General features: G+C 41.1%; 1 protein-coding gene across 3 annotated transcripts in view; it reads right to left on the bottom strand.

Annotated features, from left to right (window-relative positions):
• Window positions 1-198: 198 nt before the first annotated feature.
• The window catches only part of mcama (melanoma cell adhesion molecule a), a 57564-nt gene continuing 41913 nt past the window's right edge, over window positions 199-15849 (bottom strand). The window contains exons 8-16 of one of the 3 annotated variants that reach the window (XM_042008931.1): window positions 15529-15673; window positions 14488-14603; window positions 13501-13642; window positions 10513-10643; window positions 9407-9548; window positions 7467-7502; window positions 3914-4043; window positions 3492-3621; window positions 199-1469 (exon numbers count right to left, since the gene is read on the bottom strand). In XM_042008931.1, coding sequence (XP_041864865.1) covers window positions 1467-1469; window positions 3492-3621; window positions 3914-4043; window positions 7467-7502; window positions 9407-9548; window positions 10513-10643; window positions 13501-13642; window positions 14488-14603; window positions 15529-15673 — 975 coding nt within the window. In that variant the 3' untranslated portion in view covers window positions 199-1466. The remainder of the gene's footprint in view (window positions 1470-3491; window positions 3622-3913; window positions 4044-7466; window positions 7503-9406; window positions 9549-10512; window positions 10644-13500; window positions 13643-14487; window positions 14604-15528; window positions 15674-15849) is intronic. The other 2 variants (XM_042008933.1, XM_042008934.1) reach the window with 2 other exon arrangements.

The raw sequence follows: 15849 nt of genomic DNA, 5'->3' as shown, positions 1-15849 counted from the left end.
GAGCAGCTGATTTGTTTTGCAGCCATGACTTTCTGTTCCCCTTCCTTCCTTCCACCCCGAGTCCCGGCGCTGCTGCTGCAGACAGTGGTTTGGAGGCTTCCTGCCTCCTCGCTGTGGGACTCAAACCAGTGACTCAGTCAATTCTGAGCTCCAACTCTCTCTCTCACACACACCCATGCAAAAGCAAAAGAAACAGCCTCAGTTTAAAGGAAACTTTTATTTGGCGTCATTTTTTTGCAAAATGAAAAATAAAAAAACAAGCAAGCAAGAATCACACAAACAAACTTAATTTACACACATTTAGAAAAATGGATTCAGTTTTCCTGCAGCTGAAGAAACGTCCAATCAGAAACCTTCGTTATGGCTTCCTGCAGCTTTTCTGGACCATAACAGCATCACATCATACACCAGGGCATCTCTTGCCTGAGGATGTCCTGCACACGGACACTCAGCAGGAAAACACGAACAAACAGGAAGTAATAACATCACTAGTTTAACGTTGCAAGTCTTCAGGGCTCTGAGGAACAGAACTTCTTACAATAAAATATTCTCAACGCTGAGCCGTGAAGGAGCCCAGCAGAAGTTTAGCATGTTCTCTCTGCAGGTTTGATCCAATGCAGGGCTGGAACACGAGCATCCCCCGGGCATACCACATAAGATTTTTTAGCCAATATGTTAGCATGTTAGTTTGTTTTGATTTTGGTGTGGAAAAATCATCCAGGACCTGGAAGCCGTTAAAGATGCTCCTGTCTATTTAGGTGATGTTTGAAATAAAAAAAATCACAGTGGTCATCATGTCTGGTTTTACTTTTATAAAACATGGAAAGAAATCTAAAATCCTCCAACATATGAAACATGCAAACAGTCTGGGAGGCTCTTCAGGCTCTCAGTGGCCAACAAAGGAAACAGATTCAGTGTATAAAAACCAAACCAGGCACAGCAGATCTCCGGCCTGACAGCCGTGTCTCGTTTCAGAGAGAAAATAACCGTTCAGTCATCAAAACACCTGAACAACACACTGATTCTGGAGGAAGAGGTGTTTTCTTCTTCTTCTTCTGTCAATTTAAACATGAAATTCTCACAAACACCATCAGCAGCGACGTCCCGGCCGAGACCTACTCTGGACTCATGAACACAGATCAACACGAGCCCCAAGGCTGCCAGACGTTGCCAGGAAATGAAAATCTGACTCTTAAATAGCAAAATATATATAATATGTACACTTTCATAACAGAAAGAGGCATGACGTCACCATCGTAATGAACAACGGCTGAAAAATGAACATGGAGGCAAACATTCATCCAAAAGAAAATACACACCTGCTAAAGTGTGTGTTCCTGGTAAATCTAATCAATACTGCTGAGATCAAAGCATGATTGTTGGGGGGTGGGGGTGGGGGGCGTCTCTGGCCTCCTGCTGGTGTCATGTGACCTGCCGTCCACTCCACGCCGTCACTGCTGGGCCGTTTACTGCAGGAGAGAGGAAGCCGTCAGCTTTGATGGTCTCCATGACAACAGTTATACAGCAGCAAGCTAAAGTTTGGACACCCTGGATGGCTGATTCAGTCCTTAACCCCTTCAAGCCTGTTGTCGCAAACCAGCTTCTGTCTTTTAAATTTTTATTTCTTTTTATTGAAAAATCTATTTTATGTACTATTTATTTATTTATTATAAATGTATTTATTTTATTATTTAGATTTATTTATGGGTAATTTATATCATATTCAACTATATTTTATATTACTCCAGTCTCTTCTTATTTTGCCTTTGTTTATTGTATTTATTTTGTTATTATATAATTGTAAACAACTTCAGGCTTTAAGGAGTTAATGTTTTAACAAAGTTCATTTTATTTTTATTTGTGACTTTTTTAAAATTAGAGAAAGAAACTGAGTCTCCCAATGTTTGAAGAGTTTTTATTTTTGACTTTCATCTGGCTACATAACGGCATGATTCCAACCTGCTGAGTCATGTTTTTTAACGCTTCTTTTTTCCATCACATTGCTGGTTCTTTTACAGCAGTGAGAGCATGTGGAGCTAAACCTTGTTACATCCTCCAAGAGAAGCGAGAACTTTCCATTAAAACTATCCACTCAGCTTCGATTCAGGGAAAATGCAGATACCACAACTTTCCGTTCCTTTGTTTTCCGTGTTAACCACGCCCACTTCAAATGTCCGACCAATCACACAATACTTCTCTGAGCCCCATGAGAAGAAAGTTCTGCTCAGCTGATGTGTTGAGAACTGTCCCCGTTCACGTCTGCGAGAGCAAAATGATGTTTTGTTCTCGCAACCTCAAGAACAAGAAAAAAGTTGTGGATTCTCACGGAGGATGGAGCAGCATTCAGGCAGAAACGCTGCACATGCACAAAGATTTTTCTCCTGGCTTTTCACATCTAACTGAAAATTCTGAAAGTTTTTAAGAAGAAAAGAAATATAATCACCTCTGTCACATACCAGAGAAAAATTAAGCAATGCCATGATGAGTGTTTTACATGTTTCCTGTGTGCGTTCAGTCATAGATGTAACGTCTATTAATCAGTAAAAAGTACATTTTTTGGGACATTGAACATTTTGCTGCTTCCATCAATCTTTTCTTCCATGCAACTTCATGCCAGGACTGTGGCGTGGATGAGAGGACCCAAATGCAGACCGGTGCAGGAACAAGGTTTTAATAAGAAAAAACTAACTGTACAAAACCAACACAACGGAGGTAAAACCGAGACATGACCTGAACTAAAACAAAAAAGTAGAATGGAAGGTAGAACCTCCTGTAATCAGACTTGGTTCTCTTTGCGAACCAGCTCCCAGTTTAGCTTCAGGAAGCAGACCCCCTCTCTGCCTTTAGATCAGGCTTCAAAACTTTCCTCTGGCTTAGATAGTTATGGTTCTTGTTGACCCGTCTTCTTCACTCAGATGGCGTCAGGGCAGATGGCGACATTTCCTGGTTTTCCTCTCCAGGATGGAGGACTGCAGTCTGTTATATAACTACTCGTGTCATAAATTATATGAATGTGGATCATATGATGAATTAGTTTTAATTGTTATTGTACTGAACTGGGCTTTTCCTTGCACCTCCTTCTGGACAACGCTTGTATTGCAGCTCCACATTGTAATAACCTGTCTGATCTCACTGAACTGCATCAGCGCTCCAGAGCGCTTCGTTCAGCCAGTCAGATGGTTCCTGGAGGTTCCTCCGTCTAACTTAAAAACTAGACGAGGTGGAGCCTTTGCAGTTGTGGCCCCCGCTCAGTGGAACGCTTTGCTTTACCTATGCAGTCTGCAAACAGTCTGTCGGCTTTTAAATCTTTTGCTTAAGACGCACTTGTACAGGTTCCCTGTTGGAGTTTTATGTTTTACCTTTGTGTGTTGTCCCTGTTTTTAGTTTTTATTGGTTTGTGTAAAGCACTGTGGAGGCTCTGGCTGTATAAATGTGCAATAGAAATTGACACTCCAGAGGACACCGGTGGTTCCTTTAAAATGTCCACTCACCACATCAGTTACCTGCTCATTAGGAGCCTTATTCTCTCCATTGACGGCCTTCAGGAGAACTGCTTCCTCATTCTTTGTGTTGGTCTTCATCTCCACAACAATGTCATCTTTGGTGGTCTTCTCTTTGGTGCTGGAGATAGAAAGAGGAGCTGATGTGAAATTTCTTAGGTACTACTGGCTAGGACGACCGCGACACTAGTTACTCACTGGTGTAATATGAACCCAGATGAGTGGAGCTTGGACTTTTTCCCACCACTAACCCTGAAGAATCAACCAGTACAGGTAAGACAAACCCCATCAGGAACTGTTTGTTCATCAGTTAACCAGCGGTTAACTGTAACCACAGGTTTTCTGCTGGTGAACCGCTGGTTGATTTTTTGCTTTCCACACCTTCCTGACCATAAGGAAAAAGCAGTACTCACATCTCCTGTTTGCCGGAGCGCCCGCAGAGGATCTTTCCCTTCTTATGCAGGAAGTAGAGGACACTGCCGAGGGTGGCCAGCAGCAGCAGACACAGTATGATCACCACTATGATCACCCCACTGCCCTCAGCTGCACAAACACACAGAAACAAACCATGTCAGCAATGAAGTCCAAGCCCTGGTGTGAGGATGTATTTACTCCCACTGACAGTTTACTGGTTCAGATGCAACATAAGACTTGATACTGGACTCAAAACACAGACAGAACTTCATCTGAAATTTGGAGAAATCTGACAGAAAAAAAAGAACAGTTTAGATTTTGTTTTGTGTGGTGAGATCAGTGGAGGAGCTGTGTCCAGTCCTGGAAGCCACGAGAGTAAATACAACTTCCGCTTAGACCACTTTAATCTGTCTCTTTGTCTCACCCTAAAAACTAAAACTAAACTAAAGTTCCCTCTAATAAAAAACTATGTTTCATATCTACAACCTGCAGCATTTAAACTTTGTTTTGCAGCTAAGTGGCTTATTTAAATTCTTTTCCTTTTGCATTAGAAATAATTAGCTGAGCATGAAATTACTGTTATTTTTCTTATCGTTGAAGTTGCAGAGACTTCATTTATTTTGCTCAGCATCTGTGACCAGTAGCCTCAATAACTGGCTCACATTAAATGACATGATCCATTCAGAATGAAAATGTTAACATCGTCTCCTGAAAGATTCTGTAATTTCTTGGGACTACTGAAAGTTGTCGACTCTTAATCTCAAGCACAGTCAGGGAAAAGTGAACTGAGGCGACCACATCCTTGTCAGAGTTCAAAATTCTTTAATCCATCTTTCAAACACAATTAAAATGATAATTAAGTAATAATTTGTGTTTTTTCCTGTCATTTATGCTGATCTGAAGAATTTAGCACATCCAACACAGCAACACACCACAAATGGCAGGTTTACTGCATCCAATCAGCAGGAAGGAGATGTGACAACGAAATTACACATATTGTCTCTTTTAAACCACATAGAAGCTAATTATTTCCTATCGGGGTTGGTGAAGTCTCAGACTGACTCTGCGGTGTGATTGTGCTGCAGCCTAACCCTAACCACAAAGAACAGAAATGGATGGCAGACGGTTATTTTTATCTTAAATAACAACAGCAGAGATATCTATAATCCTCGAGGGGCTGCAGATATCTGGCTCACCTTACACTTTTCATCCAAATCTGCCAGAGTTTCATGACACAGAGTAAGTGTGTTCTCTGGATATGTGTGTTAATGAAGGAGCAGGTTTACTGGTCCAAATCCTGGATCTGGACCTTTCTAAACCAGAAATATGAGCAATGCATATAAATAAATGAAGAGGCTGAAATTTGTAAAGCTGCAACAAACCAAAGAGGAAAGATTTCAAATATGAGTCCATCACCACCATCGGTTCACTGGTATCATACAGGTGTTTAATAACTTGTGTTGTAAAACAGCATTTTACATAATTTTAGCTTCATTATTCTGAACTTTGGCTTTTCCCCCAAATAGGAAACAACCAGCAAATTCAGAGCAGAGTCTGCAGAAGATCCCTTTCTATCCAGATATATTTTAGATTTTCATATTTAAACTTTTTATTGGACCCTGAAAGAAAATTCTACTTATTTTTAACCAGGTGTAACCATCAGAGGCAAAAAAAATAAAGAAAAAAAGAAAATGAATCCTTAAAAACAGGTTTTATCTGCAGAACATCAGTAATTGTGTTCAACTGCAAACATAAAAAATATAAGAAATGTTACAAGTTTACATATTTCTAAACACTTTGTGACCTGGACAACGTGAAACAGGCACAAACTCAAGAGATGAACAAAAGAAAATTACAGTTTGATGACTTTAACATAAGAAAAAGACTTTGAGTCTTCCAGAATCTCTACAAACAAGCTGTGGAGAAAATTTTCCTCCACTCAGGAAACTAATAAGTTTACAGATTACTGAACACATCTTGTCCTCTTACATGTAACTGGAACAGATTACGTTTCCAGCATGAGCTGCCATGGTGAGACTTGCCATGGTTAATTCCAGGTGGAACCAGAAGTTAAGTCACAAAAAAACTATTCCAGAGGCATAGTGAAAAACCCCCCAGCTGGACCGGGACATGGACAAACTTTTCATCTAACCTGTGTTTCATCTAATCCGTGTTTCTGAACACGGGAAGCTGAATTAAAGTCCTGCAGAGGAGACGAGTTTGAGTCCTGCTCACTTTAAAGCAACTGCAGATAACACCCAAATCACCCAGCTTTCCTGCTGCATGTAAACGCAGCGTGTATTTGTGAAGGAGCTGTGAAAGGAGTCTCAACACTCCACACACAAGCACCAGCTGATCCGTGCACGCCAGACCATGCACACACATTTCATGTTATTTGCACAGTGTATCAAATAGTTTGATACGTGTGCAGGGACCCAACGTTTCTCACTTTCTGCATCGTCTGGGGGGTGCTGGTGAAAACCGGGGGGTAGGTGGGGTGGGGGGGTGGAGGGAAAATCAGAGGATAAACAGGAACACAGAAAAAGTCTGACATTTTCTTGGGACGACAACAGAAAGAAAAAACAGAAGTCCAGGATATGAAACATGCAGATGAGTCAGAAACAGGAAGCAAAGACTAGAAGTCCTCATTCAGCATGCCAGGAGCTCCATTCTCCACCAGAGGAGGACGTAGGATGGAGGACAATCACAACATGCAGGGTGGAATGTGAAAGCTTAAATGACAGAAATGTGAGTGTCTCCATCATTTAAAGTCTGTTTCCACCCGTCCAGACAGACCTTTGTGGACTCTGAACACATCAGGATGCTCTACGTATCCTGATATTGACACAATTCTATGAAACTAATGTTACAAACTGAACCAAAAAATAACCAGAAACTCTGACAGGAAAGACTGATTTATATCTGATTTAAACTGTGTTGGAGCAGCTTCCTCCAATCAAATATCCACATTCATTTATATTTGAATTAGCCGTAAAACAAACCACCAAAACTTTGTTTAATGAGTTTTCTCTCTGACTACAGCAGCTCATAACCTCAGTAAACAATTAGGGAGCCAATTAAATGGAGATATTTCTGCTGCGCTTCAACTGTACAGTTGTTTTTACGAGTGTGTTTATTCTCCAGAGGCCTGTAAAGGTTTAAAGTGACTGCTGAGATGAAGTCAGAAGGCTGCGGGATAATGATGCCGCTCTGTGTGATTAACTGCAAATTGTCCTGGGATGTAAAAATCCGCCATAAAATGCGACGACTGTCTGGAAAACTCTGTTCAGTTAGACTGATTTTTGTTTGCTTTAAGATCTCTGAGAAAAAGAAATACTGTTTTACAGCTGCAGCATGTTTGGATCATCCTGACTGCTCTGATTTTCCCCCTAAATCAAACAGAATATTTAACTCGCCTGCAGGCCATCCCAGAACCGGAGCCGGTCGTGGGGTGGAAGGCCTGTAAATAATGCAAACACTCTTCCAACAGATTTCTAGAGAAAAAACGTGAACATGGAGACAGAAGACTGAGCTGAAAGTCTGGAATCTTACCAGGATAGATGGATGTGCCTGTGGTGACCCTGGGAACTGTGAACAAGTAGAACAACACTTAGAGCTGGTTAGCCTCCACGTCCACCAACATTAACCCAGTCCCAGTTTCCTCTGAGCTCCATAAATGAAACGCATCTAGATAAAAACTGTGTCTGAAGCCAAAGAAGCACAATTTAATCGGTCAAAACAGAAACTAACAGTGTTTTAAACCAGATGATATGGATCCAGGACTGGTTGATCGGAGAGACTGCTGCTGGGCTGATATGTCTTAATCTGATTTTTCTTCTTCACTGATCAGTAATTACCATGAAGAACGAAGGGAAATACACAGAATAATCTAATCAATGCCTTTTTTAATTGTAATATTGGTGGGACTCATCACCTCGTCCAGTCCAGCCTGCTGGGATTCTCACCGCCGCTTTACTGGGATTCATTAGGATGTTTTATGTGTTAGCTGAACATCACAGGATGTGTTCGAGAGATCAGAAATCAAAGCGTAGAAATGTTCTCGCTTCCTTGTTGAATAAGTGTGAAGCCTTCAGTCTGTAATTCTTCATTTCATCCATTGATCCTGGATCTCGTTTAATATTAATTTCTAATGGTTCTTGTAGTTTTTACACTTTTATTTCGGTTGTTTTTCCTGCTAATTTCAATGGATTCATCAGGTCGTTTCGTACGTATTTTATTATTTTCTACTTCAAGTTTTATTATTTTTAAATAGGACAGAATGGCCATGGGGTGGTCTGGTCCTGCCTGGAGCCGGATCCTGAATTTCATTAGGCAGGAAAAGCCAAGACAAGAACAGTCCAGTCCAGTCCAGTCCAGTCCAGTCCAGTCCAGACTAGTCCAGTCCAGACATGCAGTTCTGTGGTGGCTCTCTGACTGGAAAACCAAACCAGTTATTAGCTGGAACCAACTTAGAACCGACTTCAACACCAGTTTTTAAAATTATATTTTTATAAAGATTTTTTACTGGACGCAAGAATCTCTGCATCAGACTGAAAAGAAGAGATCACCATGACGACCCACAAGTGTTTCCAGACCCAGCAGTTTCTCCGGCATCTGTCTCTCTGTCCATCTGTCAGTCTGTCAGCAACATAACTAAACGTTCTGGACGGATTTGGATAAAAAATTCAGGAAATGTCTGAAATGGAATAAAGGAAGAAGTGATTAGACGTAGGGAATGATCCGGATCACTGCCGGGATCCAGAAAAATTTAAAGGATTCTCTACTATGGGGGGAGATCGGGATCATTTAGCCATCAGAGCTTCTAACTCATCGAATAATGTCCAGAATAAATGGTAAATAAAAACATCATCATGGTAGATGGTAAATGGACTGCGCTCTCTGAGTGCTTCTAGTTTGTTCTCACGTGGAGCCATGATGCAGACAAACATAACCTGGATCCAGGTGTAACGGCTGTACTCAGAGATGTATCTGTTACAGGTGCCCCATTTACTTACACTCTAAGGTTTGGGTTTATCAGCACAGATTGGTAGCTGTTACATGCTCTACTGTTTTCTCATCATCTTTCAGGCATGTGTGCATGGAACACACAGCCTCACATGGAGGAGCTGAGGCATGGATGTGAGAAGCAGAGCAAGTTCCAGTTCAAGATGGTCATTAATCGAGGCTTCAAAAGGAAAAGTTTGAAGTCCAATGGCTTGTTCTGGCTGCGAGAGAACAGAGAGGACTCTTCTGCTTTCATATCTTTACATTTCAACTCACCACATTTCCCCAATAAACCACAAGCCTAATATAAAAGCTGTGAAGATTTCCCTCCCAGTTATACAACAATAGAACAAAGACTGGATTTAAATGGGCTGAAAGCTTAAAGAAATATTGCTGTGGCTTTTTAACACAGGGACACTCCAGATTAGCTTCAAATGTTAGCAAAAACATTCCTGATTATTTTTTGAGAGTACAAGAGAAGTTCTTACTGGCTTTGATGCTGAAAGCCTTGACGTCGGTGCCCATGTCGTTGGAGGCGTTGCACAGTGCGCTGATGTCCGATGTAACTTTAACAGACACCACGCTGTGAGTCATGTGACCGTTCGCTTTGCTCACCACTTCCTGCCAGTTCTGTGGAGATAAATACAAACCAGTCAGACTCAGACTCTGTCCAGCAGTAACCTGCACAGCTGCTGCAGCTCATACAACCTGTAAAATACCCCAATAACCCTATTTATTATAGACTTTACTTAATAAATGTTTTATCAGGAAATCCTGCAGAAAACAGTCAAACTCTGCAAAATAAGGTTCTAAAAGTTTTAAGATACAGTGTGAGTCAAACTTTTAAAAAACTAACCCATCAGATTTAATGGATCACCTGAATGACTGGTTTTTAAAACCATCCATAATTCCCTCCACCTAGACTAAAGCCCCTGTTCCAGCTGAAGAAAAGTAAACCCAAAGCATGATACAACTACCACCATACTTCACAATAGAAATGCTGTTCTTTTGGTGAATTGTGGCAAATAGATCCAACCCTGGTCCTGTCAGACCAGAACATGCTTTTAGGAGATCTGATGTATGTTTCTGTTACATCCAGATCAAACCGATGCATAAGATCAGATGTGTTTCTATATTTTGAGGAGTAACTATTAAAAACAAGAAGTGAAAAAAACTCTCACACCACCCTCATTTGTTTAAATGTTGCCTAAAAAACTGGGACTAGATGCTGAGATTTACTGAAACATGACACAACACTGGTCCATCTACTGAGTTAGTGGCTCTTTTTACACCTGGATAATTTATGAGTCCTTGTTAAGTTACTTAAAGAAAAAATAGCAACATTCCTCTGAAAACGGACCGGTACACGGGCTGGACCCATGTCCAAAGGCAGAAAACATTTTCAGAAAGCTGTTGCTCAGAACCACTTTAAAGACCGCAGGAAAGTCTGGCTGCTTGGAAGGAAAATAGAAAAGAAATGAGGGGTGATTCAAGATTTCTTCAGCCATAATTCCAGACCAGTGCAGCGTCCTCTGCACATGAACCCCAACACACAGGATGAATGAAGTAAACTGGAGCTGATTCAGACCAGTACCTGGCTGCCGATGATGTTCCAGGAGATGTTGGGCAGTGGATGTCCCAGAGCCTCACAGCTCAAGTTCACCATCCGACCTGTGGCCTCCTCCAGCTGCACCTCCTGCTCCACGCCCACCATCTGGGGACCACCTAGACAAGCGCAAACAGGGCTGAAGGTTATCAGACTGTTCACTGAGCCTCTTCCTGTTTTAACTGGTTGATAATGGACCCTTCCTCCACCCTGTTATTTAGATTAATTCAGTAAAATTCAATCAATGTTTTTGTCTACAGTACAACGCAGCACTGTCAATACTTTCTGCCCATTTTACACTTACACCTTCATAATGGTTTGAAAAGAAATGAAGACCTTAATTCCTGGAAGGCCTCAGTCTCACAACACCAAGAAAACATCTTGTTGTCCTAATTTAAGTTCTAAGAATCAGAAGTGGGTTTTCCCAGGATGAAATCCATCACCTGAATGACATTTGTCGTAACTGGTTTAAATAAAAAGCTGTAAGTACAATCAGACTTGAGGACGCAGAAACAGAAGAGCCTTTCATGAGCAGAAACAAGCTTGAAAACATTTCACATTTCTGAGGACCAGCAGGCACAAACCAGACAGATCAAACCCTTAAACTTAAACCAATCACAAAACTTCTGTTCTTTCCACTTGCTTTTGCTTTCTGTATAAAATGAACATGCAGGTAACAGGTTGTATCCATATGTAGAAATATAGAGATTAGACGCCACATAAGCTGCTGGAGCGTGAGAAACGTCGCTGCCATCTTCGACCGGTCACTGGTCACAGCAGCAGATGAAAGATGCCAGAGCTCTGTCCGGCATTTTCTTCTCGTGATCGTCGGACAATTAAAAGCAGGAAACGGGGAATTACTTTTCACCAGTAAGACTGAACATCAATATTAGCTGTATTTAGTCTCTACAATCGTTACTGTCCTGTAATATTCTGTCCACCGGTGATACCATGCTGGTCAGGCTCACTCACATTCAGAGCGAGCTATGACAGTAATGTCATGAAAGTAAATCTATCAAACTTTATAAAACACATAATCTGTAACACAGATGTAGATTCCAGTCGATAATGTGAATGCTGGTGTAAAAATAAGCCCAGTATGACCAGTATAACATGTTGGACCAGAGTATTTTACCCAGGAGGAGGGATACAGACATAACCACTGTATCCATCTCTAACTAAAGCCGAATATTTCTCCTGTTTCACACCATCTCCATCTACTTTCATACAATAACAATATGTTTATGTTGATTCAGAATAAATTTGCTTCTACTGGAATAAATCTGTTTCTGCTGGGATAATGTCCCGATGAACTTTATTAAATTAAAGTTTTATCAAATGTGATGGAAGAAAATAAACTTGACCTCCAGTGTAAAAATGTTTCTGTGTAGACTGTCCTATATCTCCAGAGTCTTTTCACTGTGATGGTTTCCCAAAAATGAAGAGTTCTGGAAGAAGTGGTAAACTGCTGTGAGAAGAGCGATTTACCAGCAGAAATTTCTCTGTGATATGAAGTCAACACTGCAAGACGGAGGATTTGGACCGAACAGGACAGATTGTTAGTGTTAGACTTAAAGATGGAGTTATTCCATCTGTCTTCAGATTCCCAGATCATCTTCAGAGATTAAGTGTATTATTTTATTGCGTTATTATTGCTGTTAATATTATTATTATTCCACCTGTAAAGGCACCATTCAAACCTGAGACAAGTGGAGCAGTTTGCTTATGAGGAGTGAGCCAAAATAACTGCTGAGAGGTGCAGAAGTCTCACTGACAGTTACAGGAATAGGGGGATTGCCTCAAAATATTAAGTTAAGGGTACCATCATTTTGTCCAGGCCTGTTACATGAGTTTATTTTTTTTTAAATAATTCTGTTGAAGCATGGTTGAAAAGCAATGTCTGACTTTCATTGGTTAAATTTCATGGAATTTTTATTTATTATTACTTTTGTTAGATTCAAGTTATTTCTGTGACCATTGTGAGTTTTTCTGTCATTAACAGAAGGGTACCAACAATTGTGTCCACTTGTGCATGTAGTGGAAGTAGCCAATAGTGAATATCACACTTTTGCCACTCTGTCTTTTTATGAATCTATAAAAGCTCGGACCACCTCCACCTGCCAACAAGCCGAGTTTAGCCTGTCAGTGGTCTCACAGCATCTCAAGAAACCTCAGCCTCACACACAAGTTGGCAGTTTTCTGCTTTTATTTTATTAAAGTGTCACATTTGATAATCGTCCTGATCACAGTGAAACCTGACTTGCTGCCGTTCATATTGGACACAGTAGAGCGATAATACACTCGAGTGTATAGACTCCAATGAACATGTTGAATAAGAAACTTGACACACACTCAGAGCCACAGTGCTGCTGTGACTTTGACAAGCAATTACATTTTACTGATATTTTAGTGTGACAGAATGTGTTTATATTGTATATATGTGTGAATATATTGTTACAGGTGTACTAAATATTTCAAATATCTCTGTGTACATGTCTTCTATTGATTATATTTATAGAATCAGTTATTTACTCATTTAATTAAGTAAAACTGACTATTACTGTCTCGCTATGCATGTGTGCGTCACATCACGTATCTGGACACAGACACAAAATATTTTATTACTGTTCAGCTACTATCTGCTCACAAGCTATGAAAATAAGCGTTTTCACTGTAACTGGGTGTCCTGCATCAGAGCAACATGTCTGACTGACAGCAAAGAAAAACCGCTGGAAAATAGATTGAGAACCCCATAAGTTCTGGTCATTTTTATTCCTTTTAAATTAATGGCACTGGCGACTGGTCCAAGATGGTGGCCACATGCTTGTCCGCTCCTTCAGGCGGCCGTAGTCAATGCAGCGTCTAGTCTTTATGTCTATGGTTGTATCTTATTTAAACATGCAGTAAGCTGAATGCAGCAGTCTCTGACATGCAGGGCTTAGTTTGTTGGAAGGAAGGTCAACCGTGCTGACTGACCTTGGACGATGATGTGAACGGAGCCAAAGGTGTGCAGGGCAGGCAAAGACGGGACTGTCACCTCACATATGTACTCTCCACTTGTTTCATAGGTGGCATCCTGCAGGTGCAACGTGTTCCCGTGGCCCACCTGCTTCCCATCCTACATACACCCACAGAAAACAAGCACATATGGAACAAACTGAGTTCAAACATGATTCTTGGTGATGAGAATGGCCAGTGTCTTCTTTTTCGTATTAATAATCTGCTTTCAGACATACTAGTGTAACAGATTAAAAGAGGTTTACCTCAGAAACATCTCACCAGCAAGTCAGGGGAAAGTTTAAAGAGTCTTTTTCTAACAGCAGTAAAAAGGAATCTGCTAACCTACTCTACAAATTTTCTGTGCTCCATCATCCATCCATCTATTTTCTATCCCTGTTTATTTCACAGCAGGGTCTCAGGAGGCCGGAACCCATCCCAGCAGCTGCTAGGTGAGACAGGATGCCTCCCACCTAGCAGGGTGCTCTATCAATTCACTGAATACTGCTTCTCTTCTCTATTTAAGCAGGTGGTCCAGCAGCATATAGTGAAGATATCAAGGCCCATGCAGCTGTGGTTGCACATGATAAACCTGCAAGTGGGCATTTTTGAGAAATGTTGATTTGCAGGAGCAAAAAACATAACAGTGGGCTAAAATAATGAGGTTATGGACGTTCCACTAAGCTGTCCTGTATTTGTTCTGTGATGTTTGAGGCTCCATGGCAGCATAGACGTGCTGTGTGATGCTGGACTGGTTTGAATAGCTCATGTTGACTCTCTATCATGCCTGAATCACTGTTAATCACAGATAACTTGAACTGGTAAACAGTATCAGTGATCTGGTGGATCAAAATTAGATTTGCTTCTTCAAACTGAACACAATAAAATCAAAGTGCCTCTAAATCAGTCTTCACCTTTCCAGATTAAAGCTAATTATTTAAGAAAATGGTGTCATGCAGGACACACCTTGTACCAGACAGTGGATGTTTGCAGGGAGGACAGAGCGTTGCAGGTCGCAGTCAGATCTTCTCCTTTCAGCATAACCTCCAAGTCTTTAGGCACCACGACTGCAGTGTCCAAGTCTGAGGGAAGAAACACAAAGTTATGTGCTGTAACTTTTATTTCTAACAGAATCTGGAAGTCTTAAAGAGAAATGTGACCCTGACTGGACTACAGTCGAGGCATAGCTCCAAATCTGTTTTTAAAGACGTTTATACATCTTTAAAAACAGAAACTTGGGTCCTCTAAATGAAATGTCCACTGGACAGCGGGTAGATTTGATGCCTTTAGCTGGTGGTTGACTTATAAGTCCAACAGCTGTTTAACGCCCAGAAAACTGTGACATGTGGGAGTTTGGGATCCTCCATACTGCTGCTTACAGCAGTGGTTATTTCATCAGGCCGGATGCTTATAAATAATTTAGTATTTTATAATAACATTCAGTTCGAGACAGAAATAAGAGAATCATGTTTGTATAGAATGGGGAGGGGGGGCTGCTTGGTGTGTGTGTGTGTGTGTGTGCGTATGTGTGTGTGCGTGCGGATATGTGAAATACTTTGGTGAGTGTTTCTATTATTATGTATTTCCAATTTGTTTTGTTTTTAATATGCATAAATGTTTTTAATCATGTAAAGCACTTTGTGTTGCCTGTGGCATGAAAGGTGCTTTATAAATAAAGTTTGATTTGATTTGATTTGGTAGTGGATACTGCCATTGACCTGCCACCGGCTAGCTGAGCCCGCCCTCTAAAATCACCGAGCAGGCGCCAGCGAAAGCCGGATCCTCTCCCAGAGAGGGGCGTGGACAGGTACCAGTCATGAACATTCAAAGGTTCAGACACAGAAACAGCCCGTTCTAATTAGACCTCACTAGAGCTACTTTTGGAATGGCTGAAATGAAGGACCAAGGCTAAATTTGGCGTAATACACTCTGACACATATAAAATTGTTGGAAAAATATATAACCTTTAAACTTACATTCAGTGTGTAAGTGTGTGTTATTGCTTACAATGCACGGTGAGCTGCACCTCTCCTTTGACCTCGCTGTGGCTGTCGCCTTCCAGAGCCCGACACTGGTAGAGGCCGCTGTCTCTACGGGTCACCGGGGTCAGGATCAGCACATTACCCCTGCTCTCCAGGTACGCATCCAAGTCCTGCAACAAAAACTCAGGTTAGATCTTAATCTAGAAGCATTTTATCACAAATAATGACACAAACTAAATATGTGCTCTTTTGGCTTTTACCACTATAAGTGGAAGTACATGTTAACAAGAAGGCTTGATGTGACTAAAGGAATCGTCCGTGAAAGTGTGGAAAGGTTTAAAAACAG

This window comes from Melanotaenia boesemani, chromosome 15 (genome assembly GCF_017639745.1).
Source record: "Melanotaenia boesemani isolate fMelBoe1 chromosome 15, fMelBoe1.pri, whole genome shotgun sequence".
Taxonomy (NCBI): domain Eukaryota; kingdom Metazoa; phylum Chordata; class Actinopteri; order Atheriniformes; family Melanotaeniidae; genus Melanotaenia; species Melanotaenia boesemani.
This window is presented reverse-complemented; position numbering and strand designations above follow the sequence as displayed.